This window comes from Tupaia chinensis, unplaced genomic scaffold (assembly GCF_000334495.1).
Source record: "Tupaia chinensis unplaced genomic scaffold, TupChi_1.0 Scaffold000215_1, whole genome shotgun sequence".
Lineage (NCBI taxonomy): Eukaryota > Metazoa > Chordata > Mammalia > Scandentia > Tupaiidae > Tupaia > Tupaia belangeri.
The window spans coordinates 1,585,266-1,611,800 of NW_006159690.1; the positions used below are offsets into that span (position 1 = coordinate 1,585,266).

The following is a 26,535-nucleotide window of genomic DNA, read 5'->3' on the forward strand; positions in this document are numbered from 1 at the left end:
GCAGGTGGCGGAATGGTTACATCTAGACTTCCACATAGTTGACCACAGTTTGAGTCCCTGACCTGGCAGCTTAAACTCACACCAGGCAAGTGTGTGTGTGTGTGTGTACCCAAGATCCCTAGAGGAGAATGGAGGAGAAAGGATTGTGGTGTGGCCATCCCCCCTGGGAGGTGATTTCTTGCTTTCCCGCTCTCTGGTGAGTGCACGTGCACTATAGCAAAAATCTCTAAAAAAAGTGCTGGAGACATGCTTGCTGAGGTGCTGACCAACTGCAACTCCACTCCGCCATCACTAATGGGTTATGCTTCCCTGCCCACAATGCTGGGGCTTAGGGAAAAGAAAGCGGACTTGGAATCAGAACACTTCCAGCTCTGTCACTTGGTACCTATGCGACCGTGTGCAAGTGACACTTTCCCGATTCGGTGAAACAGGAGTGGCTGCCAGTGTTACCTGCCTCATGGGATGCGGCAAGACTCAAGTGCTTACCAAGGGCTCAGTAAGCGTTAGCTGTTATTATCACTATGAGGGTTGGCGACAGTGCAAGACACGGGCTGGGCACATGGTGGGTGTGCAGTACATGGGGCTGTGTTAGTAGGCATCCTGGTTTCCTAGTTCTCTGGAACCCAGATAGATCTTTCCAGAGAAGCCTGTTTGCCTTTACTCAGCCCTAGGGTAATGGTTGTTTACTGGGCTAACCAGACCACAAGGTTTCTATCCAGACCCCTGGCTCCAACAGTTATTAAAACCAGATGACAGGCAGACTGTCTGTACTCCAGTCTCTCTGCCTGACTCAGGGCCCCCTTCTTCCTCACCTTCCTCCTGGTTCAGTTCAACACAATTTATAATCTAACCATCATGTACAGAGTGCAACTCTATGCCAGGCACTGCGCTGACCCTGGGGAAACAATGAAAAATAAGTGGTTTAAGTGTAGAAGACTCCTAAGTCATTCTGGATTAACCTGGCACCTCTACGTCTGCTTTCTTGTAAAGGTCCCAGGGGGAGCCGAAGGGCATGGCTGCAGCTGTGAACTCTTGTGCCTGCTTGCTGACTTCACATGAGTCCCTTACCTTAGCAGAGGATCAGTTTTTCCTCCGTAGAAAGATAGGGTTGATTTTTTTTTTTTTTTGAGAGGTTTTTCGCTATAGGGCGCGTGCACTCGCCAGACAGACAGAGAGAGACAGAGAGACACAAAGCGAGAAATCACCCCCCAGAGGGGATGGTCACGCCACAATCCCTTCTCCTCCAATCTCCTCTCGTGATCTTGGGCACGCACGCACAAGTGCCTGGCGTGAGTTTTAAGCCACCGGGTCCGGGACGCGAACCGTGGTCGACTACGCGGGAGTCCAGCAACATAGCCATTACGCTAACTGCTGGTTCCCGATAGGGTTGATTTTAATCATCGGAGCACATCTCCTCTGGCATAAGAGTCAGTTTAGAAAAAAAGTGAACGTGTGTGGGAAACATATTATTTAAAATTAAAATAGCTGTATCGAGCCTTATGGAATAGGAATTACAGATGGGTAAAAAATACTTTAAAATATATATATATTCTGTGGCTGCTGGGTGGCATGGTGGTTAAAAGCACTAGATTCCCACACGGCTGACCACGGTTCAAGTCCCAGATCTGGCAACTTGCTCTCTCACTTTTGTTTTCTCTCAAACAAATAAAGTTAAATTAAAAAATTCTTATATATATATATGTTCTGTTTATTTTACATTTTTTTAAAGGTTTTTGTCATACGGTGTGTGCTCTTGCCAGAGAGAGATACAGGGAGAGGGAAAGTGAGAAATCACTTGGCCAAACTGCAATCCCTTCTCCTCCAGTCTCTTCTTGGGATTTTGTGCATGCATGCACACACACCAGGCATGACTTTTCAAGCTGTCAGGTCTGGGACTCAAATCGTGGTCAGCCATGTGGGAGTCCAACATCTTCACCACTACAGCACCTGCTGTCCCATAAAAATACTTTTTTAAAAAATGTATTTATTTATTTATTTTTTTGAGAGGACAAGAAAGAGAAGGGAAGAGAGGAAGACAAGCACCCTCAACCGGGTCTCATGCTGTGATCCTCCTCCAGCTTTTCCCAGCCAGGCAGGGTCACAGGCATGTTGCACGCACACCCAGCAGGCACAGGTTAACCTGGGAACTGAACCCCGATCTTCCACATGGCTTCCAGCACTGCAGAGCAGAGTGGTACAGCTGCACCGCCATGGTCAGGCTGGGTGAACATATTTTGAAAACCAGAAAATGATCTACAAATGTTTGTTTCTTGCCATCTGTGGGGTTGCTATCCGACAAAGTGTGCAAAGTGACTTTGCCATTGAGTTAGGCTAAGGTTTGCAATTGCTGTAAAGGGAGTTGTAAGGAGAGAAATGAAGGAAAGTGGAGTAAATATATTGTTGAGTCAATTTTTTATGGATCTTTTACCTATGTGAGTAAAACGCACAAGAATCTGCTCTTCTGTTCTAGCCCAGCTTTTAAAGAAACTTTACACAATGAATAGCTTTGGAAGATAGAAATAATGCCTCCCTTTGAGAAAAAGGCAGGCTTGCTTAGTGTCCATTATAAAATGTCCAGGTGGAACCAGCAGATGGCCTAATGGTTACATCACTGGACTCCCACATGGTCAATTACAGTTCAAATCCTGGACCCAGCAGCTTGAAACTCATGCCTGGTGCATGTGTGTGCATGCCCAGAATCCCAAAAGGAGAATAGGGAAGGGATTGCAGCATGGCCGCTCCCCCAGGGGGTGATTTCTTGCTTTCTGTTTCTCTGTCTCACTTTCTGTGTCTCTCCAGTGAGTGATTGCACACTATAGCAAAAATCTCTTTAAATAAATAAATTTTTAAAAATAAAATAAAATGTTCAAGTTCCTGAAGTTCAGGGTTCCTCTTCTGTATGGGTTTCTGACCTTCTTCACACCACCCTATGTGAACTGGGATTTGGGCAGTGGTATTACTGTGGCTATTGCAACTACTGTGGGTAATACATCATCTTTGTCTCTGGCACAGAAGTCTCATGTCTTCTTTCAGCACTCATGAAACTGTAGTAGGTTAACTTGTTAGCTTTAATGGAGGATAGTTCTTGATAGTGACACTACCATCTATGAACACTCCATGGGGAAAGGAGAGTTAAATGCACTCTACTTGTTCCTCTATATGCAAACATGGGCAAGTGATCTTTTGAGATGTCCCCATTGTTCCAATTGGAGCCTTATTCAACTAAAAGCCCTACAGGGTAAGGACCTCAACCCAGCCTGTGTTCTCAAAAAAGAGAAGCCTCAATGCTGAACAGAGAATTCCTAACTTTCTGAGCTGCTTATCTATAAGATCTTTCTTGATGTGAATCTCAAAGTACTTCTACTTAAATACTCTAAGAAAAGGTTCAAAGACCCCTGCATTTGTGCTGTGAACTATTCTTTCCAGGGACTAAAACTGCTGACTTTCTGCTGAGACTTCACCATCCAGACCCCAATCTAGAGAGTGGGATTAAAACAAAACTGCAGAGAGATTGCAGATCACCTCCTCCTGCATGCCTCTGAACACTCAGATTAAACTTCAAGAAATTAGGAAGAAATGAATAACCCATAAGATGACGAGAAATCACCACAGAGGCACAAGAAATATGAGAAACCAAGAAAATACCTCTCCCCCAAAGGAAAAGAACAACTCTTCATCCACAGACAGTACAATGGAACTCATGGAAATGACTGATAAAGAATTTAGAATATTCATGGTGACAAAGCTAACAGAGATGCAAGAGAAGAGAGAAATGAACTCTAGAAGATGCAGAAGAAAAGAGTCGGTGAGTTCCAGGAGGTGAGGAAGTTCTTACACTATCTGAAAGAGGAAATATACACCATAAAAAAAAGAATAAAATGGAACTGTTAGAGATGAAGGGAATCAAAACCTCCATTGAAAGTATTAAAAGTAGATTAGAACATACAGAAGATCAAATTTCAGATGTAAAAGACAGAATCTCTGCCCTAGAAAAATTCACCATGAAGACTGAGAAAATAGCCCCCAAAAAGAGAAAAATATATGAGAAATACTAGATACCATTATATGTCCAAACATCTGGATAATTGGTATCCCAGAATGTGAAGAGACTAATAAGGGCATTGATAATCTATTCCATGAAATCCTGGAAGAAAACTTTCCAAACCTAGAGAGGCATTCAAAGACCCAGACCCAAGAAATACAAAGGACCCCAAATAGAATCAACCCAAGAAGATCTTCTCCAAGACACAGTATAGCCAGATTGACCAAAACCACAAAGACAAGATACTAAAATTGGCAAGAGAGAAATGCCAAGTTACTTACAAAGGATATCTCACCAGGCTAACAGTGGACCTCTCATTGGAAACAACGTGAGCAAGGAAAGAATGGGAAAATATACTCAAAGTGTTAAGTGAAAAACAATTTCAACCAAGAATACTATATCTGGCAAGATTGTTCTTCATAAGGGAAGAAAAGACAAAGACATTCTCAGATAAACAAAACCTGAAAAAGTCTACCAACACCAGACCAGCTCTCCAAGATTTTCTAAACATAGTGCTGTACCAGGAAAACTAAATATAGACACACAGAAATAAGAGTTCAAAGACAACTAAGAAAATGGCCAACTTAATGGTAGGGACAATTCCAGAGTTGAATGTTATCTTCCAGAATTTAAATGGAAAAATTGAACCACAACAGAAGAGAGATTAATTACATGAGGCTGAACTGGTGAAATAGAATTTTATGACTTTGGGCTAAAACATTACTGATTTTTAAAAAATTTACTTTCAGAATTATTTTATTTAACTTTATTTATTTATTTGAATTTGACCAGGGAGGGACAGAGTGAAAGAGAGAGAAAGTGAGAAAGCAAGTCACCAGGTCCAGGACTTGAACCGCGGTTGGCCATGTGGGAGTCCAGTGCCCCCAACCACCATGTCACCTGCCAGCCCCACATTACTGATATTTTCTATGCTTTTTTTTCCCAGATTTAAGGATTTTTGTCTTCTCTTGAGCTGTTGATAGGTTCATATACCTACTATTTGAACAGAATCCTAACCTGTTTCCTGGCTTTAAGTCTTGAGCAAATTTCTCTTAGCATTTTTTAAATTTTGGTTTATTAAAGCTAAAACTGCTTTTCTTGAAATTAAAAAAAAAATTAAACAACTATTTAATGATCACAGCAAACTATGTAGCCTCAGCTAGGTGCTACTTTATAGTACATTCATTCTATTCACGGACTTTCACGCCTAAAGTCAGACATGTGTTCATAGATATGTATATATCAGCTGAACTTGCTATTGAAAGTATTTAGCTTAATTAAGATATTTTGTGAATCAATAAAATGTAAGGAAAAAAAAGGAATGGAAAGCAACTGTAAATACCAGAGACAGTGTGGGAGGAGAGTGGGAAATGGCAGAGGCTGAGAAATAGGGAATAAAAAAAAAGATATAAGAAATGAGAAATGGAAAATTATTTGTTGATGATAACATGTATGATTAAGCCAATATACAGTTTGTTTTGAATGGGAAATCGCATTTTGTATGCTGTGATGATGTTCAGTGAATGAACGTAAAATAAAGAAAAAAGAAAAGGTTCAGAGTATCCAGTTTGGGCTCAGTTTAAAAAGTTGTCAGAGGGGACCAGCAGGTGGCATGGTGGCTAAGGCACTGGACACTCCCACATGGCCGACCACAGTTTGAGTCCCGGACTTGGTGGCTTGCTTTCTCATCTTCTCTCTCTCTCTCTCTCTCTCTCTCTCTCTCTGTCTCTCTCTGGTCAAGTTAAAAATGAATGAATGAATAAATAAAGTTAAATAAATAATACCTTAAAAATTAAAAAAAAAAAAAAGTTGTCAGAGCTGTCCAGAGTAACACATGGTTTACTTTGGTAGAGCATGAGTTTCTTGGCACCAGAGGTCAGGGAGCAGGAAACTACCATGAAGAAGCTGGAGACCATGTGGAAGAATTTTGCAAAAGAATATGGGGTAAACCTAGGTGCCCTTCTGATATGAGACACAAGGTGACCCAGGGAATTAGTGGAGTCACATGTCCTGACTCTTTTGCTACTACATTTGGGTAACAGGCTGGTACTGACTCTCTCTCAGCAGCAATTGCTCTTCCCACTGGGCCCAGCTCCTGGGGACTGGGGTATAATTTGTGTGCCCAGAATAGCGTCACTCACTCTGGGTGGTGGGGTGGGTAGGGAAGGCAGGAGTGTTTGGAGATCTGGTTAGTGTAAGGACTGAGGAGGTATGCCAGGTAGGTTGATCCTTCACCAGCAGATCTTTATAATAAGTCTCGGGGCTAAGCTGGGCCTGGGAAAGAGGGATCTACACAACCCCTAGGACTGACTAAAGAAAGTGCCTGACCTCCCTGGCAGACATTTCTGTCTTCATCAGGGCGGGAATTCATGACTTCATTAAAATGTTTGGGTGAGAGAAGGGATGACAGAAGTGAGAACTTCTTGGGGCCAACAAGTTGCATGGTAGTGAAGGTTCTGGACTCCCACATGGCCAACCATGGTTTAATTCCTAAACCTGGCAGCTTGCTTTCTCACTTTCCCTTTCTCTCTGTCTCTCTGTGGTCAAATTAAAATAATAATAACAAATGGAATTAAATAAATAAATAAATAAATCTTAAAAAATAAAAAAGAAGTGAGAACTTCTTTAAGGATTGGACCTCCAATGAGCACCCTGCCTGTGGTTCATGATCAAGGTGGGTCACCTATGGAGACTTTCTTAGCACAGCCAAGTGGAAAATATCTTAAGATGCTAACATTGGGAATGTTTGGTTTGAAAGGTTGAGTCCAGATGGAATTGCCCAGTTTCAGATGGTGACCTAGGGGAGGAACTCACTAGCTTCCATCCCAGCCTGTCTGAGTCTCAGGAGCCTTTGAGGAAAACCAAATGTTCGGACTTTGGATGGATGCTCTCTGACATAGTCTTGGATTAAGAACCAAACATGGATCTGCATAGCATTTCTTATCGCACTGGTAGAATAAGACTGGGAGGTGCCCCTGCATTTCCTAAAGAGGAGATTGTGTTTGCAACACCTACCTGAGTTGCTTGGATGTTCACATTTCCTTCTCTTAAGAGATTCCAGACAATAGCCATGTCTTCATCGGTCTCTGCAGAAGCCAAGGGAGTGATCATGACAGCAGTATAGCCAGCTTTGTTCTGATGGTCCACATTGCAGACGCCTGTAAGAGGAGCAATGGGCACTGGGACAGCTTTCAAGCAATCAGAAGCCAGACTCCATAAGTCAGTTCAAGAGGATGCTGTCTGCTGGTTAAAAGGCCATGACATAGAGCCTTTCCACAGTGGTGGAACCAGTCGTTTATAGTTTCAGCAGCTTTGAACTGGCTACTAATTTATTTATAAGATTTCTGAAGATACTCAGCTAAGGGGGTCCACAACAGAGACAGAAACAGCCAAAGGTCCAATGATCATGACTTCATTTTCTAACCTGGAGCATGAGACATTATTCCCATTTTACAGATGACACTGATAGTCAGAGAAGTTACATAAACATTCATGAGAAAGATGAAGAGGGACCCACATTCAGGTCTGTCCACCTCTAGAGCACATCACTCACCTGACCACCCACCACCACAATGTGCATTTTAGGTTTCACGCTCACCATCTCATGTCTGGGTATAACTTTTAAGCTGGTGGTTGTATTTATAGGTCCTTTCCAAGGGCCTAGTGATCTGCTGTGTAATGGATCAGATGCATGAAAGACAACACAGGATACACACGGGAAATCTTCCAGAAGTAACTATCTTATTTGACAAATGGAGGGAGAGGACCAGCATGTGGTGTGATGGTTAAGGCATTGGATCCCATATGGCCAACTCCACAGTTTGACTCCTGGACCCAGTGGCTTGAAAAGCATGCCAGTACATTTGCATGTGTGCCAAAAATCCCAAGAGAAGAATGGAAGAGAAGGGATTGTGGTGTGGCCATGTCCCCTGGGGGGGAGGGGTATGATTTCTTGCTTTCTGTCTTCCTGTCTCTGTCTCTCCGGTGAGCACATACACCCTATAGTAAAAATCTCTCTAAAAAAAAATTAACAAAGAGGTGCTTCCAAAGGCTCACCATGCCCTGAAAGCTAGATTGGGGTAGTAGAACAAGCCAGATTGGGAGTGACAGACCCTGGTTTACGTTCGGGTTACTTCCTGGCTCTGCAGCCTTGGCCACATTATTTGACATCTCTGACCCTCAAGTTTCTCATTTGATACATGTGATTAGTACCCGCTTTGCAATCCCTGCAAGGATTGGATGTGATAGTATGTATATGCACATCATCCCTAGCCCAGGGTTGGGATGGGGTGGGGAAGGTGCTAGAAACCCAGAAGCTGCTGCATTCCCATTCTATTATTTATTTTCTTTTTCTTTCTTTCTTCTTTCTCTCTCTCTTTTTTTTTTTTTTTGAGAGATTTTTGCTATAAGGCACACTCACTTGCCTGAGAGACAGAGACAGAAAGCGAAAAATCACCCCCCAGGGGGATGGCCATGCTGCAATCCCTTCTCCTCTATTCTCCTCTCGGGATTTTGGGTGGGCATGCATGCACACATACCTGGCATGAGTTTGAAGCCATTGGGTCTGGGATTCAACCTGCAGTCGACTATGTGACAGTCCAGCGACATAACCATTATGTCATCTGCTGGTCTCTGCATTCACATTTTAAACTGCAGGCCCCTTACATGGAACAGAAGAAACAGACCACAGAGGCATGTTCTATTTAATTGTGTGGCCTTCTCAGTTGATCTACCATTTTGATGGTAACTATGAAGCACTGAAATAAAATAAAATGGTCTCAGTGTTAGAACCATAATGTAATCTCAGGGCTGGCAGGTGACATGGTGGTTGGGGGCACTGGACTCTCACATGGCTGACCGCAGTTTGATTTTCAGAACTGGTAGCTTGCTTTCTCACTTTCCTTGTCTCTCTCTCTTATTCTGTCCCTCTCTGGTCAAATTTAAATAAATAAATAAATAAATAAACGTTAAATAAAAAATAAAAAGAACTGTAATGCAATCTTCTCTTGATAGTGCAAGAATCAGAATGAAATTTAGGCAGTCACTATGTTGGTCAACTACCCTGTTCAGAGTTTTAGCAGAGTCTAGAAGAACTGGGAGGTCACTGGAACTCAACCTAGCTCCAGGGGATTATCCATTACCCACTCATTTGCAGATTCACTCAACACCTACTAAGAGCCAGGAGCTGGTCTAGGCACTGGGAATACAGAAGAAAGGAGACAGAGCCCTGATGACTGTCCTATTTCTCTCATTCTCTGTATCTCTGCCTTTCTCTGTCTCTCTCTGATTCTCTCTGCCCCTCCCTTTCTTAGATTCTTTTTCTCAGCCAACAAACATGTTCAGGTATCCTGTATTTCCGACATTGCACAAGGTAGACTGACAAGCAATTATCATCTAAAGGAAGAATTAGGGTGTCCCTCTAGAGAGATGAGGGGTAGCTATTTTAGAGTCACCAGGAAAACATCTTAGGAAGTAGCATTTGGGCTGTGACATGAACGATGAGAACGAACCAGTCATAAAGAAGAGTTTCAGGGGAGAGTCCAGATTTAACGAAAAGCAGAAGTCCTAGGAAGGAATGAGCTTGGTGAGCTTTAGGCCAACAGGACTGGAAGGGAGGGAAACACCTTCACTCACATCTTTCCAAACCGGTTGCCTTCTGTCTTTGGGCACCTTTTCCTTTCTCAGCCACTGTGGTGTCCTCCCCACCTGGGACATTGCTCAGCCTGCTGGGACCCTATCACTCCGGTGTACCATGGCTGTTCTTTTGAATGGGTCCTGATCTCACTTCTTCTGAGCACCTCCATCACAGTCTGTGTCTCTTATGAGCCCACATCCTTCCCCGTCATGATACTTAGAGATTCCTCCTGGGAAGCAGAGGGGTCACAGCTGAATCGCCTTTGCACTTTTGTAACCAATATGGACCTCATGTGTGATAAATAAAGATCTGGTGAAGGATGAATGAGTCAAATGGAGTTAAGCTGGCCAAAGGGAGTCATGGCTTTTTTTAAAAGGTGTGTGATGGGAGGCCGATAGGTGGTATGGTGATTAAGGTGCTGGACTCCCACATGGCTAATCACGGTTCGAGTCCCAGAATTGATGGCTTGCTTCCTCACTTTCCCCTTCTCTTGCTCTCTCTCTCTCTCTGTCTCTTTGGTCAAATTAAAATAATAATAATAATAGGGGCTAACAGGTGGTGTGGTGGTTAAGGGCGCTGGACTCCCACATGGCTGACCATGGTTCAAGTCTCAGACCTGGTGGCTTGCTTTCTCACTTTCTCTCTCTCTCTCTCTCTCTCTCTCACTCTCACTCTGTCCCTCTCTAGTCAAATTAAAATAAGTAAATAAAGTTACATAATTCTTTAAAATAATAATAAATAATAATAACAAATACAATTAAATAAAGAAATGATTTTTTTGGGAGAGGTTTTCGCTACAGGGCGCGTGCGCTCACCAGACAGACAGAGACAGAGACATAGAAAGCGAGAAATCACCCCCCAGGGAGGATGGCCACACCGCAATCCCTTCTCCTCCATTCTCCTCTTGGGATCTTGGGTACGCATGCACACGAGTTTAAGCCACCGGGTCCAGTACTTGAACCGCAGTCGTCTACGTGGGAGTCTAGCGACATAGCCATTACACTAACTACTGGTCCCAAGAAATGACTTTTTTAAAAAAGGTGTGTGATGAAGTCCAGAAACTGTGACCTTCCCTATAGTCAATGTGGGACAGAAGTAGAGCTGGACAGACCTAATACCAAATCTGACTCCTCCACTTACCAGCACTGTGACCTAACAAGTCTTAGAACTCTTGAGCCTCAGTGTCCTCAACTGCAGCATGAGAATAATGATAACCACATCCTAGGAGTGTTGTGAAAAATAAATGATATGCTACAGGCAAAAAGGATTTCCATGCCATGCTGCAAGAATTCCCCCTCAAGGAAGGCCCCAGACCATCCGGATGCAGCCATTTCTGACCTGTGTCCAGCAGCAGCTTCGCGATGGAGAAGTTGGAGTGGGACACGCTGTAGTGAAGGGCTGTGTTCCCATTGCGATCAGCCAGGTTGACGAGCAGCTTCAGGAACTGTGGGGAGAGAGGCTGGACCCCCCGGAGGTAGGCGGCCACCACATCAGGGCTGGATGACTTCCGGCTGGAGACACGGAACCACTCTTGACTGATGGCGTTCAAGCTCTGCCTCTGAAACCCCCAAAGATTCCAACTGTAAGAGGTTCTCTGGCCTGGCTCCTTCCTGACTCCAGACGTTTCCATCTGGCCCTTTGCCTCCCACCAGCTCCCTCTGTGATATTTTTCCTGAAGTGTTCCGAGCTGTTGAGTGGGGGAAGCAGTACCTTACAGTAATATACACTTTACCTGTGTGACTGGCCTCCATTGAGGTGGCAAAGAGGACTGGGAGGACAGCACAGTCACTGGTGACAAAGCCCGTTACTCAGAGGTGGTCTGCGAATTCAGATCACCTCCTGTGAATGGGCACGATGACTAAGACCCTCTGTCATGCTCACAGTCAGCCTATAATGGCCTCGCCTCAGCCTCTGCCAGGACTCTCACATGTTCCTAACAGTCACCGTTGGAAAGCTGCAACATGCCACTAACAGAAAAAGTGCAGGCCAGCTCCGTAGCAAAGCAGCTCAGTGCTGTGCACAGGAAGCTGGATCCTAGGTGGCTGACCAGGTTTGGAATCCCAGCCCCAGTGGCTTAGACATAGGGGGTGCAGGACAGCTCAGTATCTTGGCGGGATGGAGAATGGGAGGGAAAAGGTTTGCAGTGTGCAGCTTCTGTGGAGGGTTGCTTCCCCCTAGCCTCATCCAGGTACATGCACATATCCACTGGCATTTCAAAAATGCACACTGAGGTCAGTAGGTGGCATAGTGGTTCAGGCGCTAGATCCTGCATGGCCAACCCTGTGGTTTGAGTCCTGGACTTGGGCAACTTGAAAACATGTCAGGCTGATGTGTATGCCTACCCAGAATCCTCAGAGGAGAATGGAGGGAGAACTGCGGCATGGCCATCCCTACTGAGAGGCGGTTTTCACTTTCTCTCTCTGTCTATCCAGCAAGAGCTCATGTGCTATAGCAAAAAACAACAAACAAAAAGCACTCAAAGTTAAGACAAACAACATACCCTATTATGCTCAAAATACAACCTAAACAGGCGGCTTGAATTATTTTTGGCTTTTGAAACTTTGCTAGGACTTTCCAAGTAAGCAGTTGAAGAACCCCTAGCAGGAACACCCATCTGGAGTATTCAGCACCTCTGGAACCATGAGTGAGAAGACTTCCAGAGCCAGCGACACCGACTTTGTGTGTGACATGATGAGAAATAAATGTTTAAGTGGAGCATGCTTAGATTATTTACCTCCTTCCCAAAGGGGACGAGTGGGATTTGATTATTTATCTTTTTAATTTGCTAGAAGGCACATGTGTTTGTAGGAATGAGACAGAGAGAGAAAGAGAAAGTGAGAAAGCAACCCCCATGGGGGATGGCCATGCTGTTATCCCCTCTCCTCCACTTCTCCTTTCGGGGTTTTGGGTGCACATGCATGCCTGGCATGGTTTTCAAGCCATCAGGCCTTAAACCATGGAAGTCAGCCACCTGAGATCCAGCCACCTTAACCATCACACCACTGGCTGAACCAGAATGACCAGGAAATAATTTAATATAAATGTCTCCTTTACCCATGGAATCTTCAAGAAAATCTGAGGAAAGATCTTAAAATCAAGAAATGGTGGATTTTCAATGAAGATCTGAGGAAGAACTTGGTTTCATAATTCATTTAAGAGTAAGTAGGCAGGAGTTTGGATCAACATCCACATTGCATTTGGTTCTTTAAAGATCTGAGAGCAGCTATTTGCCAGATTGGCTAAGGTAAAACAATGGAAAATGGGCCGGGCACATAGCGAGCACTATTGAATGAGTTGTTGTCATTCCTAGGCTTTTCTGCAGAGGAGGAACAAAGTGGGTTTCAAAAATGCTTCTAGTTTGTCCCACTTTGGGTTTACAGTTGTGGTCCTAATTGGGGGAAATGAGTCTGTGCCAGTATCTCTTTTATCTTTCTTTTCTTTTCTTTTCTTTTCTTTTCTTTTCTTTTTTTTTTTTTTTTTGGAGAGGTTTTTGCTATAGGTCGCATGCACTCGCCAGAAAGACAGAGAAAAACAGAGACAGAAAGCGAGAAATCACCCCCTAGAGGGGATGGTCACGCCGCAATCCCTTCTCCTCCATTCTTCTCTCGGGATCTTGGGCACGCATGCACACGTGCCCGGTGTGAGTTTAGGCCACCAGGTCCAGGACTCGAACTGTGGTCGACTACATGGGAGTCCAGCGACAGTCATTATGCTAATTGCTGGTCCTCAGTGTCTCTTTTAATTGCTGGTCCTCAGTGTCTCTTTTTTAAAAGCAGAACCCAATCACTCTGTTTAAATGTCTGTGGGCCATCACGGTGTGAAGGTGTACACAGGTGTAGTTTCTCGGTTTTCATCTCCCGGCCCATAGGTACTTATTATTATTATTTTTTAATAATTTCTTTCCTTTTTTTTTTTTTTTTTTTTTTGCTATAGGGCGCGTGCGCTCGCCAGATAGACAGAGAGAGACATAGAGACAGAAAGCGAGAAATCACCCCCCAGGGGGGATGGTCACACCACAATCCCTTCTCCTCCATTCTCCTCTCGGGATCTTGGGCATGCACGCACATGTGCCCGGCGTGAGTTCTAAGCCACCGGGTCCAGGACACGAACCACGGTCGACTACGTGGGAGTCCAGCGACATAGCCATTATGCTAACTGCTGGTTCCCTTTTCTTTTCTTTTCTTTTTTTTTTTTTTAAGAATTATTTATTTAATTATTTTTTTCGCACAGGTTTTGCCAGAGACAAACAGAGAGAGAGAGGGAAAGTGAGAAAGCAAGCCACCAGGTCTAGGACTTGAACCACTGTTTGCCATATGGGAATTCCAGTGCCTTAACCACCATGTTACCTGCTGGCCCCATAGGTATGTTTAAAGAAAAACTCTACAGCCACAGAATGAAATTTCAGGGCTTGAAGGTCATAGTGATATGCTGCCCACCACCCTCATCTTATTGATGGGGAAACTGGCTTGCTCACCATCTCACAGATGAGGGTCCTGGGAATAGAACCCACAGTCTCCATGCCACATGCTATTAATGCTCTACTTACAGTTCTCTCAAACCACAGGGCAACCCTGAACCTAAGCCAACAGAGTTTGATGACATGCGCCCTGTGCGATGCCCAGTAGTGCTTGGTTACCGCCTCTGAGCCTTGGCCCCGCTTGGGCGTATTGATCGGTTCTGCTTTCTCAGCATAACCCATCGCCTCAGGCAGCCACGTCTGGGCAGAGGAGAGAACACCCAGAGGAAGGACTCTTGCTCGCACACTCACACTGCTGCCTCAGGCGAGGGACCAAAGCCAACCATTGTTGCCATTGTCATTGTTATAGGTGTTAACAACTTAAACAGAACAGAAATCTTTCCAGGACAAAGAAAAATTGGAATACCAAGAGCTGGTCGGTGGGGGTCCCAGTTTCCAGCAGATGTTGGCTCAGTGCCCGGCATGCATTAAGAAATTCTTCCGAGGGTTTATATCTAAACAAAACACACAGACACAAATATTTGTATAATCATTGTCCATGTTGATATAAGAAAAGATTTTCCCTCTCCTATTTTACATCTCAGCAGTTCAAACACCCAAAATGTGTAACCCCCAGGATAAGGGGCATTCCTCGGAAATGTGGGGGGAATGCAGTGCTGTGACCATGTGTCTCGGCTTCTGGGACTAGGCAGCAAGGGAGTCAGCCCATGCTCCTCCTCCTCCCCGTCCGGTGTTTCTTGAGGGCCAAAGCAGGTAACCAAAACAATTGTTTTTTTTTCTTTTTTCTTTTCCTGAATGGACCCCCAGTTGTTAAGCCCTGTGCATAGAAAGCCAGACCCCATGTGGTGGACTCCACTTCGAATCCCAACCTGGTAACTTGAAAAACATACTGGGCAAGGCCATACAGGTGGAGTGGCGATTAAGGAGTTAGACAGTCTGCAGTTCAAGCCTTGGACCAGGAGGCTTGAAAATCATGCCATGCATGTGTGGGTACATGCCCAAAAATCCCCGGAGGAGAGTGGTGATGAGATTGCAGCATGGCTATCACCCTCGCCCTCCCGCGCAGGGGCGGGGGGGGGTGATTTCTCACTTTCCCTCACTCTCTCTGTCTCCCTCTGTTGAGTGCATGTGTCCTATGGCAAAAACCTAAAAGAAAGTAAAAAAAACAAAAACAATACAAAACAAAAAAACACTGGGCATATGTGCTTGTGTGCCCCAAATCCTGCTGGGATGGAGAAATAGAGGGGAAAAGAATTGCAGCATGATCACAATCCATTGAGGGTTCTTTATCTCGCTCTCTCTCTCTCTGGTGAGTGCATGTGCCTTTTGCCAGTAGGAAAAAAATAATAAAATAAGACGCTTTTTCTCTATTCATGATAGAGCATGTGCATACACACGCGAGTGAGAAAGGGCGAGATGAGCACCCTCCACAGCGTCTGCTCTTGCTGCAATCCCCTTCCTCCAGACCTCCAGCCTATTGGTTCTTGGCTATTCAAGCACATGCCCAGCCTGTTCTGGGTTAACTGGGTTGGAGATTCAAACCCAGTCACCATGTGGGGTCCAGGTTTTCCTGAGCAGTGTATTGTCACTTTGTCACAGAGCCAGCCCTAACTGCAATTTCTAACACTCTGGGGTGGGGGCCTCTGGACCAAAGTTTTCTGCCTGGGTGACTAGAAAAATCCAAAGAACCCAATCTATACTAGCACATTTTTTCAGGTTATTCTTTCATGAAGGATACCATAGTTATTGATAAAAGGAGACTTTGAAAAGTTCATGGAAAGTGGCATTAAGGTATGAGTTTATTTTGGTGCAAAAAAAAGTGAAGTGAAATCCATGCATAATTTTTGCTCTCTCTCTCTCTTTTTTTTTTGGAGAGATTTTTGCTATAGGGCATGTGAACTCGCCAGAAAGACAGAGAGAGACAGAGAGACAGAAAGCAAGAAGTCATCCCCCAGGAGAATGGCCATGCTGCAATCCCTTCTCCTCCATTCTCCTCTCAGGATCTTGGGCACGCACGCACATGCGCCCGGCGTGAGTTTAAGCCACTGGGTCTGGGACTCCAACCGCAGTCAACTACATGGGAGTCCAGCGACATAGCCATTACCCAACTGCTGGTCCTAATTTTCTCTTTTTAAAAAAGAATTATTTGTTCAACTTTATTTATTATTATCATTATTTTTTAATTTGAACAGAGAGAAACACAAAGAGAGGAAAAGTGAGAAAAGCAAGCTGCCAGGTCCAGGACTTGAGCCACAGTCGGTCGTGTGGGAGTCCAGCGCTACAACTAACATGCCACCTCTGGCCCCCATAGTTTTCTCTCTCTTTTCTTTCAAAAAGAATGATTTTATTTAACTTTATTTATTCATTCATTTCAATTTGACCAGAGAGGGATAGAGTGAGAGAGCAAGAGAAAGGAAAAGTGAGAAACCAAGCTGCCAGGTCCAGGACTCAAGCCACGGTCAGTCATATGGGAGTCCAGTGCCCCAACCACCACGCCACTTGTAGGCCCCCATCATTTTCTCTTAATAAATTAACTTTTGAAGATCCCTCACAGTCAACAAAATGAGAAGCACTGGAGTAGGCATCTGCAGGGACAAGCACCCTCCCTGTGTTAACATGAGAGGCTTCTGAGGGACTTAGTGGCACTGGTCACTAGGAGGCCACACTCATTCACCACCCTTGTGAAGCAGCCCTGTGGACCTGACTGGCAACCAGCTCCCTTCCTTGTTCATCTTCCTTATTTCTACCAGTTGGTGGCAGGCACTGCGCTTGCACTTTACATGGTCTCTCTCCTGTAGTCCTTGGATCAAATCTATTGTGTTGCTATTGTCCACATTTTCCAGATGAGGAAACTCTGGCAACCATAGTCGAAAGATCTCGCCTAAAGTAATACCATGGCAGAGGCAGGGTTTGGATCCAGGTGTGCCTAGCTCCAAAGGCAATACTCTTTTTGTCTTTCCACATGACTTACTACCACTTTAGAAGACAGGGCTATGTCAGCACGGCCAAAAGGAGACAGAAAAGCCTGTGGGTAAGATTCAGAAGGTCCTGCGTCAGAGCCCCTGCTCTGCTAGCTGCATCATTTCACTGCTATGAGACTCTGCTTCTATACCCATAAAACGGAGATTATACCCATTTTTACTTTGCAGGATTGTTAAAAGGATATAATACTGTAAAGTCTTTCTGTCTCGGGGCTAGGTAAATGTTGTGTTTATACATGGAGCTCTGGCTCTAAGGGTATATTCCATGAAGGCCAGAGTCACGTCTGTTCAGGTCAAGCAGTGTGTATTGCCTGGCATAGAACAGGAACTCCGTAAACACCAATGAATGGATAGATAAATGATTGAATGAAAGGGTGAATAACTTCCCCTCCCCCTTTACAGAAGTGGTGCCCACCTGTACCCATGACTTGCCTCTCAGCCTTGGAATGGGAGGCTTCCTCCCCAGGCCCACTCTCCTGGCCTGTGTGTTGGGTGCCATCAAAGATCCCTTGTCCAGACTCGCTGCTGGGGTGGGCATCCCTGCTTCGTCTGTGTTCTGGGCCATCACATTTCCCCTCGGCCTCGCTGTCAGAAAAGTCTTCTGGGGAGCTGTCCTCACCACTGGTTTCCTCACTTGAGGTGGTCTCATAGCTGTGGAAGCAGACAAAGGTCATTCGCTCTGTCCTTCCTGCCCAGTACCCACGTCAACACTGATGAGAGCAAGGTGGGCTTCAGATAACGTTCCCCAGCTGGTTGATGCCCTCCTCCATTATCTACACCTACAGGCTGGGGAAAGTGCGCTCCCAGGAAGCATAGGGTCAGAGCACATGTGGAAAAGAGCTCTGGCTCTGCCATTGGAGGATCTGGGGAGAAAACATCCTCCAGTGCTCTTTGCAGCTAACCGTCTCCTAATTGGCTGATGTGTTCAGATGGTCCAGACAGGTAATCCAAGGTTCTCATGAATGTATCTACTTCTGAGACCTTACGAAGAGGGGCCCTGCCTCCACCTTTAGTTCCCCAAACTGCCTGAAAAATCTTCACACCTCTGGGAAATAGTTCAGACCTCCTTGTGACCCTCCTCTTCCAGCCCAGGGCTGGAGCACCCACACCTACTCCTGGCAGGGCTCTGTGGGATGTCCAACCACAACACCTGCTTTTCTGACTGCAGCCTGTTTGAACAAATCATTACTTGGAGCAGCCAAAGTAAAAGCATGAGCCACTTGATTCAGAGCCCTCCCTCCCAGCAGACGGTGGTGGTTCAGGCACTGGACTCCCACATGGCCAACCATGGTTTGAGTCCCAGATCTGGCAGCTTGCTTTCTCACTTTCCTTCTCTCTCTCTTATCTCTCTCTGGCCAAATTAATAAATAATAATAAATACTACTACTACTAATAAAGTGACTCTATTGAGTTGACAGAGCAGAAGCCATGGAGGGAAGTCCTGGAAGACTGATTGATTCCTTTGTTGATGTCCAACAGGAGATCCTCAATGGAGGATGCTGGTATTAGGACCAAGATTCTGGGTTCTGGGGCCACCAGACGCAGCCAGAGAGACCAATGGCCATGGCCTCTGCTGTACCCACTAATGCCTTTTTTTCCAAATGGTGGCACCTACAAAAGGCCCCTGTGTTCACTGGACTTGCAAACCCAGTCTGTTCTCTGTCTTGCTTAAACCCGATATTTCTTCCTGTATCGTGCAAGGAACAACCGTTTGCTTTTGTGATTAAGAGTGGGAGACATATTACATCTACCAAGCAGAATTGCTTCCATAAAAACTTCACTTAGAAGTCCAGTCAATCATTCAACAAAAATTTATTGAGCACCTACTATGTGCTAGGCACTGTTCTAAATTCTCTGCCAAAGTCTACCAAAGTCCTTGCCCTAATGGAGCTCACAGTCTAGAAGCAAGAAGTAAATGGAAACAAATATTATATTCAGATAATGATAAGAATGATGAATAAAATTTTAAAAGCCCATAGGATAAGGTGATGGAAGGAGGGGGTGCTTTAATTAGAGCAGTTTTTAACCTTGGCTGCACATTAGACTCACTTGGAAGTATTTAGAATTCCTGGTACATGGACTGTACCACATACTAATGAAACCAAGATCTTCAGGGATGGTTAGGACCTAGACAACTTTATTTATTTATTTCAGTTTTTTGCCCCCCTAGGGCACATGTACTCACAGAAAAAGAGGGAAAGTAAGAAATAACCCCTCCCCTCAAGGGGTGATAGCCACACTGCAATCCCTTCCCCTCCATTCTCCTCTCAAGAGTTTGGGCATGCACATGTGCTGTGATTTATTTTACTTTTTTTTTTTTTAAAGAATTATTTTAAAAAACATAACTTTATTTATTTATTTGAATTTGAATTTGACCAGAGAGGGACAGAGTATGTGTGTGTGAGAGAGAGACAGAGAGGGAAAGTGAGCCGCCAGGTCTGAGACTCGAACCGTAGTCAGCTATGTGGGAGTCCAACACCCTTAACTACCACACCACCTGTTGGGCCCTGTGATTTTTAAGCTGTTGGCTCTGGAACTTGAATCATGGTTGATTATGTGGGTGACCAGCGCCTTAACCACCATGCCATCTGCTGGCCTGGAATTTAACTTTATACATTTTTTTTTTTTAGAGAGAGACTTTTACTATAGGGCGTGTGTGCTCTCAGGAGAGAGAGAGGGGGAGAGAGAGAGAAAGACAGACAGAAAGTGAGAAATCACCCTCCTGGGTTGGGGGGATGGCCATGCCACAATCCCTTCTCCTCCGTTCTTCTCTACGCATCTTGCACATGCATGCGTGCACACCTGGTGCAAGTTTTAAACTGTTGGGTCCAGGACTCGAACTGTGGTCAACTATGTGGGAGTTCAGTCGCCAGGTCTGAGACTCGAACCGTAGTCAGCTATGTGGGAGTCCAACACCCTTAACTACCACACCACCTGTTGGGCCCTGTGATTTTTAAGCTGTTGGCTCTGGAACTTGAATCATGGTTGATTATGTGGGTGACCAGCGCCTTAACCACCATGCCATCTGCTGGCCTGGAATTTAACTTTATACATTTTTTTTTTTTAGAGAGAGACTTTTACTATAGGGCGTGTGTGCTCTCAGGAGAGAGAGAGGGGGAGAGAGAGAGAAAGACAGACAGAAAGTGAGAAATCACCCTCCTGGGTTGGGGGGATGGCCATGCCACAATCCCTTCTCCTCCGTTCTTCTCTACGCATCTTGCACATGCATGCGTGCACACCTGGTGCAAGTTTTAAACTGTTGGGTCCAGGACTCGAACTGTGGTCAACTATGTGGGAGTTCAGTGACGTGACCATTATGCCATCTGCTGGTCCCCGGGGTTTATGTGTGTGTGTGGTATGACCACCTTCAGGAACTGGGATTTTTTTACAGCTTCCTGGGTGTTTCTGATGTGTGGTCAAGGTTGAGAACTGCTGTGTTAGGTAACAATACTGAGGAATACCTAGAAGAGCACTCTAAGCAGGCGGAACAGCAAATACCAAGGCCCCAAGACAGGCCTGGGCTCCTGATGTTCAAGGGAGGGAAAGCATTAGCCGGTGGCAGTACATGACACAGGCCAAGCTGCGACGTCCTTCCAGCTCGGCTGCAGAGTGAACACTACTGGGGAGTTCAAGCTGCAGAGGGATAAGTTTAAGAATAGGCTGAGTCGTCTTTTCCGTACAAGAACTGGTGAAAACTCAAAAACTTTCTTCCCCAGCCACCAGGATTAGATGGTAGTGGGAGAGAAAATGACTCTCCGAAGACCCTATTTCATCATGTGTGGGGGTTCCCTCAAAGAACCTACAACAATGATGTCAACCCTTCTTTACATGTAGAATCTTGCTTTCTGGTGCAATTCGAATTAGCAGGGATTCTGACCTCCTCTGGGCCGGTACCTCTCCTATGCACCCTGTATCACAGAACTCATCTTGTCATATCAGCATTTCCTCTTCACTTCTAATCTGTGTGCCGAAGGCTGGGACCAGGATTTATTTGACTGTTTTATCCCCAACACCTAGCACATTGTTGGCATTTAATAAATGTTTGTTGAATGATCTAGAAAATGTTCAAATCTCATGTTCAATTCTTTGGAAATACGTAAGGCTTGGTTCATAGCCTAAGTCAACAGACTAGTTTTTTTACTTCAGCCTAGAAAACTGGTTTGATGTGCAGTAAGCAAAGGAAGAAAAATGAAATAGATGGAATTTGAAGTTCAAAGATTCAGAGTTTGCACTGGTTTCAGTGTTGTGGTTCAGGTTAAACGCCTTCCTCAAAAGGCCCACAGACCCTCCAAACTCCCAGAAGCCACTTGGAGTCTTGGCCCTGGGGGAGACCAAAGCCAAGACAAATTAAAAGCAGAGGTTGCCACAGCTGGCAAGCAGCCAAACACATGCAAACCCGAGATAGAGCTTTAAAGGGCCACAGAGATAAATCCCCTTGAAGAAGAATAAAAACCAGATGCTTCCCCTAGGAAAAGGGAGGGCTAAGGCTAACAGGACGGGAAGGCACTGAGCTTCACAAATGATGCTTACCCACCGTTAACCCCAACAAACTGAAGGTTCTTTTTGGTCCCATTACCTCCTGCACGGAAGCCATAGTCTTTCTTTTTCATTATGGATTTAAGGCTGGTCGACGGGGAGATCTCTAGGCAGACACAACATCATAGGTTAGAATGAGCCTGGGGAAGACCATGAATGCCACAAAACCAGGACTCTTGCTTTGAGGGGATACAGGGTGCAGGCGTGGGAAGAGATTGTAGGGAACAGGGAACCAGATCCTCTAAATCAAACGTTCTGGGGACTTGGAGGAGGCCTGGCTTTCTGGCTAAGGTTGGTAGAACTGTCCCTGTTAATCATGCCCTTCTACATGTGGGTGACAGAGTGGAGTTACAAGAGTACTCTCAGAAGAGCCACGTGGAGTAAATGGCATCATTGTCCCTGTCCTATGGCTGGGGAATCTGCACGCAGAGTTGCTCAGCGCAGGGCAGCCCAAAGGTAGAATTTAGGTCTCCGGACTCATGGCCCTACAACCATCTGATTGAGGGCGCCTCAGTGGTTCTTCCGGGTTCTCATGCACATCGACACTTGTGATGGGGGAGGACATTAGTGATGGCACTGGGATCATGGCAGACACACGGGCAAGGACATGACTTTTCTTGTGCTGTGTTCGATGGTACGGGAGGCATTTCCCACTGGGCAAGACTAGAACTCGCACAAAATAATGAGAAAACAGCTAACGTGTGGTTAGTGGCAGGAAACAGAGTCACAGCTGCCCGTGGAACAAAGCAAAACATGGTCCCCCTTTCCTCAGCAGCGAAGTGTGATCCGGGACAGGAAGTGCTGCTCAGCCAAAAGGCCAATTCTATTGGGTCGCCAGGAAAGTCATGAGTGTTTATGTTTTCATATGCAAAAATGCATCATGACTTTTCTGATGACCCAATATATGTGAGCATCACTCAGTCTCTCTCTCTCTCACACACACACACACACACACACACACACACACACACACACACACACAAATATCCAGTGAACTATTCCAGATCTCAATCTAATGTTCCTTCAAAACCAGGCTCGGGGAAATGTCTCATTTGGGAGAACCTGAGAGGGACACAGGAGTGCAAGAGCCCAGGAAACAATGACGGGAGGTTAGGTGTGCACACAGCAGGGCCACCCCTGCCCTAGGCATTGCCTTGGTGCAGTGCAAATGAGCACCAGGCCCTCTCTGGGGAAGTGGAGGGGGTGCAGGGCTGTAGGCACCTGGCTTGGTAAACGAAGTGAGGGCTGGGTTTACACTCCAACTTGCCCTCCCTGCTGGCATCTCTGTGCCTGTGTTCTCTGAACAGCCATGTCGGGGGGCCCTGCCATCAGACCCAAGCTGGACAAGAGCATGGACACGCACAGAGGTACGGAGCCCCCAGTTACACAAATCAGATTTTATTCCACTGGGTTCCTGCAGGTGCTCAAATCTTTTTAAAAACATACTCATGCAATTAAAGATCTTTCCCCCTCTAACTCGTCATGGGATGGAGAGAGAGTTCCCTGTGGGGGCCCCTTATTTACCCAATGGTGGGGAGGTGGAGGGGGCAGGGGGCTCCTTCTGAGGCGGAGCCTGGGCCGAGTAAGCAGACAGCAGCAGGTTAAGGGAGCTCAGGAGCTGGCTCTGGATACTGCTGAGCTTGGAGGCAGGCTGCTTGATGGCACTGGCCAGCTCGGGGTACCCGTGCTCCAGGCAACTCCACTGCTCCTGCAGAAGTTCCTGGATCTTCTTCACGTACTGCCCAATCGTGGCATCTGTGGGTGAGCTTGGTGGCTTTCCTGGGCGCTCCTTCCCTAGGTGCTCTGAGCTGGCCTCTCCCTTCCCTGCTGGAGGGGCTTCCCTGTGGCTGCTCCAGGTTGGCTCTCCTGTACCCCTCGCCAGGCCTTCCAACCCTCCCTCTTGCTCAGAGCCTGTTTCTTCGATCCTGAGTTCAGTGGACAGGCAGCTGTGGAAAGGAGAGGTGAGGACCTCCTCGAGTCCCTGTGGCAGTGACAGCTGGGATGGTTGCGCACGTTCTGCTGGGCTCCGATCGCCTTGTCTGTGACCATCTTGCCCCCATAGAAGGCCGTTCTCCTCTCCGCTGGCCTCCCAGCCTTCAGACTCTGTGATACCCAGAAGGTTGACACCAATGCTCTTGTCACATGACTCCCTGGTCAAGAGTCCATGGAGTGGGTCGGTGTTCACGCTGGCATCGATCAGGCCCTGAGCAGCTTGGGCGGCATTATCTTGGCTAAGCTTTTCTTTCAGCTGGGCTACAACACACTCTAGCTCTTGAATCCTCTGCTCCCTAGCTTTGACTTCCTCTTCCTGCTGCTGGAGGGCAGCCCTGACCTGGGCCAGTTCCTCAGTTCTTCCTGACAACTCGCCCTCCAAGGCGGACACCTGCTGCTCCAGGCTGGAGAGGCTGCCAGCATCCCCGCCAGCGCCAGCGAGACCCAGGCTCTCCTCTGTCACCCTGATGCCGATGCTTCTCACGTCTAACTCTATGGGCGGCGGGGGAGGGAGCTCACTGATGTTGAGCTCAATTTCCTCTAGGGGGAGCTCATTCTCAGGGATGGGTGAGGGCAGAGGTGGGGGGCTGGGAGTTGGAGTGCCAGGGCTGAACGTCACCTCTGCCTGTCTGGCTTCGGGCTCGTCTTCTCCATCCTCTAGAACCACAAGGGCATTCTGGAATGAAGAAGGCGGGCTTGGGAGATTTAGGTGATCCAGGGCCTTTACTTCACCCTCTGAGGTCTCAGCCCCATCCCGGGCCAGCTCAGGAATGCCTGGCACCAAGGCTCCAAACTCTCTGACTTCCGGTTGGGTATATGCTTGTGGGCTGCAGCTCTGAAAACCTGCAAATCCTTCTGCCAGGTGGAAGGAGCCGTCCCAGACTCCACTTTCACCCTGAAGTGGGGGAAACGCAGCAGGCCCGGGGGCACCTGAGCTCAGGCTTGCCTCCTCTGAGGCCCTGTTCGGCAGCAGCGTGGCTGGCATGCTGGACGCTCTCAGAAGCTGGGGCCGTCCACTTCCGGGGGCCAGCTCCACATCCTCCACCGCAGCAGCCTCTACCTGTCTGGCGGCCTCTGCCAGCAGGGCTTTCCTATGGTAGCTCACCTCACTCCCACCAGCCAAGGCCTGAGGAGCAAGAGGCAGCGACTGGCTTTGCCCCTGTGTCCCAAGAGACACCTTCCTGGGCACCACTGGAGACCAGTTTTGGTGGGAAAGAGCTGCATGGAAGCGAGCCCCACTGTCGGGAAGACTGAAGTTTCTTGGCAAAGTGCTAAACTTGGCCTGCTTGGCCCTTCTGTGGATTGGAATCCTTTTGATGGTGTTCCCCTTCTCGATGTCATCCACATACTTCAGGAAGTCCAGGTCTAAATGAAAGCCATATGGGGTCTCTACCGAGTAGGGGTGGCTCTTTGGAGGGCCTTTCTCTTCATCTCCCTGGGAGGACTGGTCTTTGGCTGAGAGACATAACACAAGTAACAAAAAGAAAACAAAATAAATAAAAGCACAGAGTTAATAAGAATCACAGGATTTTGGAGGCCCAGATTTTGACTTAACATTATCAGTGTTAGAATTACTAAACTCACTAGCCTCTAAATGATGCTAAGGTGCTCAGTCTTTTGGGTGTATTGGGAGGTGATCATGTTAAATCACTGCGTAGTTAGCCAGAATCTGCAAGGAAACGGGTAGAAAGAACGGTTTCCCCTGGCTCCATGGCCTGGTGGTTAAGGCAGCTGAATTACACATGACCTCCGTGCATTCAGTTCCTAGACCTGGTGGCTTGAGAAACACACTGGGTTTCATGTACATGCATGCTCATGCACACGCATGCCCCAAATAGCAAAAAGAGGGAGAAAAGGAGAAGAAAGGATTGTAGGATTACAGCATGACCATGCCCTGGCGGCTTCAGAAACACACTGGGTTTCATGTATGTGCATGCTCATGCACACACATGCCCTAAATAGCAAAAAGAGGGAGAAAAGAAGAAAGGATCGCAGGATTGCAGCATGACCATGCCCCATGTTGGGTGCTTGCTTCCTTCCTTCTCTCTGTCTGTCTGTCTGTCTCTCTCTGGTGAGTACGTGTGCCCTCTAGCACAAAAAGAGAGAGAATGGATTCTGGCTTGCAGGATGCATCTCCGTTACTACAGCAGGACCTTCCTGCAGACCAGCAGAGCCAAACTGTCTCCTACTGGTTTTCTGTAGTTGGTTCCTGCCATTGTGAACCGAAGTGTCCAGGAATTGGTCAAATCAGGGGACTCACTGGCAAGTATGAAGATGGAAGATTGGGAAAAGCGAGATACACAAATGTCTCAGCACTGAAAAAGAAGCTTTTATTACTCAGATAGGCTCTTTTACATCTTGCTAAAGCCAGAGATATCAATTAGTTATCCCTTCTACATTATTTAAGTTTTCTCAGGTGTCTGAGCCTCCAGGCCATTAAAGATCAGAAAGAGAAGACACGTAATCATGAACTGCATTGCCCCTGCTCTTGACCACCTAAACACTGCTTTGTGCTTCATGAACAAAGACAAATGATCTTCCCAAAAACCCAGGCCAAGTAAGGAAATACCACATTTTTCACAGTCTGGAAAAAGGAGGTAGGGAAAAGAGCTGACTGATGTCAAAAGGGACATGGGCATACATCTCCAGGAGGCTGAGGGTCTCCTGATTTCTCAGGCATCCCAAACTACAGGGGCCATCAGGATGAGAAAGTTCTCCTTCGTATCAAAGTACCCCTGATCTCCTGGCAGTGTCCAGCCATTGATTCCAACAGAGGCCACCAAAAACAAGTCAATCCTTCAACTGTTTGAATCCATTAGGATTTGTCTTCAAGGAAGCTCTTCTCCAGGTATAATTGTTTTTGCTTCTTTAA

General features: G+C 46.3%; 1 protein-coding gene across 3 annotated transcripts in view; it reads right to left on the reverse strand.

Moving 5' to 3' along the window:
- KANK4 (KN motif and ankyrin repeat domains 4) overlaps positions 1-26,535 on the reverse strand; it is a 99,465-nt gene that overhangs the window by 11,904 nt on the left and 61,026 nt on the right. For all 3 annotated transcript variants that reach the window (XM_006147516.1, XM_006147517.1, XM_006147518.1), the window contains exons 3-8: positions 23,196-25,118; positions 21,666-21,777; positions 17,568-17,786; positions 14,561-14,648; positions 11,016-11,235; positions 7,058-7,200 (exon numbers count right to left, since the gene is read on the reverse strand). In XM_006147516.1, the coding sequence (XP_006147578.1) occupies positions 7,058-7,200; positions 11,016-11,235; positions 14,561-14,648; positions 17,568-17,786; positions 21,666-21,777; positions 23,196-25,118 (2,705 nt within the window). The remainder of the gene's footprint in view (positions 1-7,057; positions 7,201-11,015; positions 11,236-14,560; positions 14,649-17,567; positions 17,787-21,665; positions 21,778-23,195; positions 25,119-26,535) is intronic.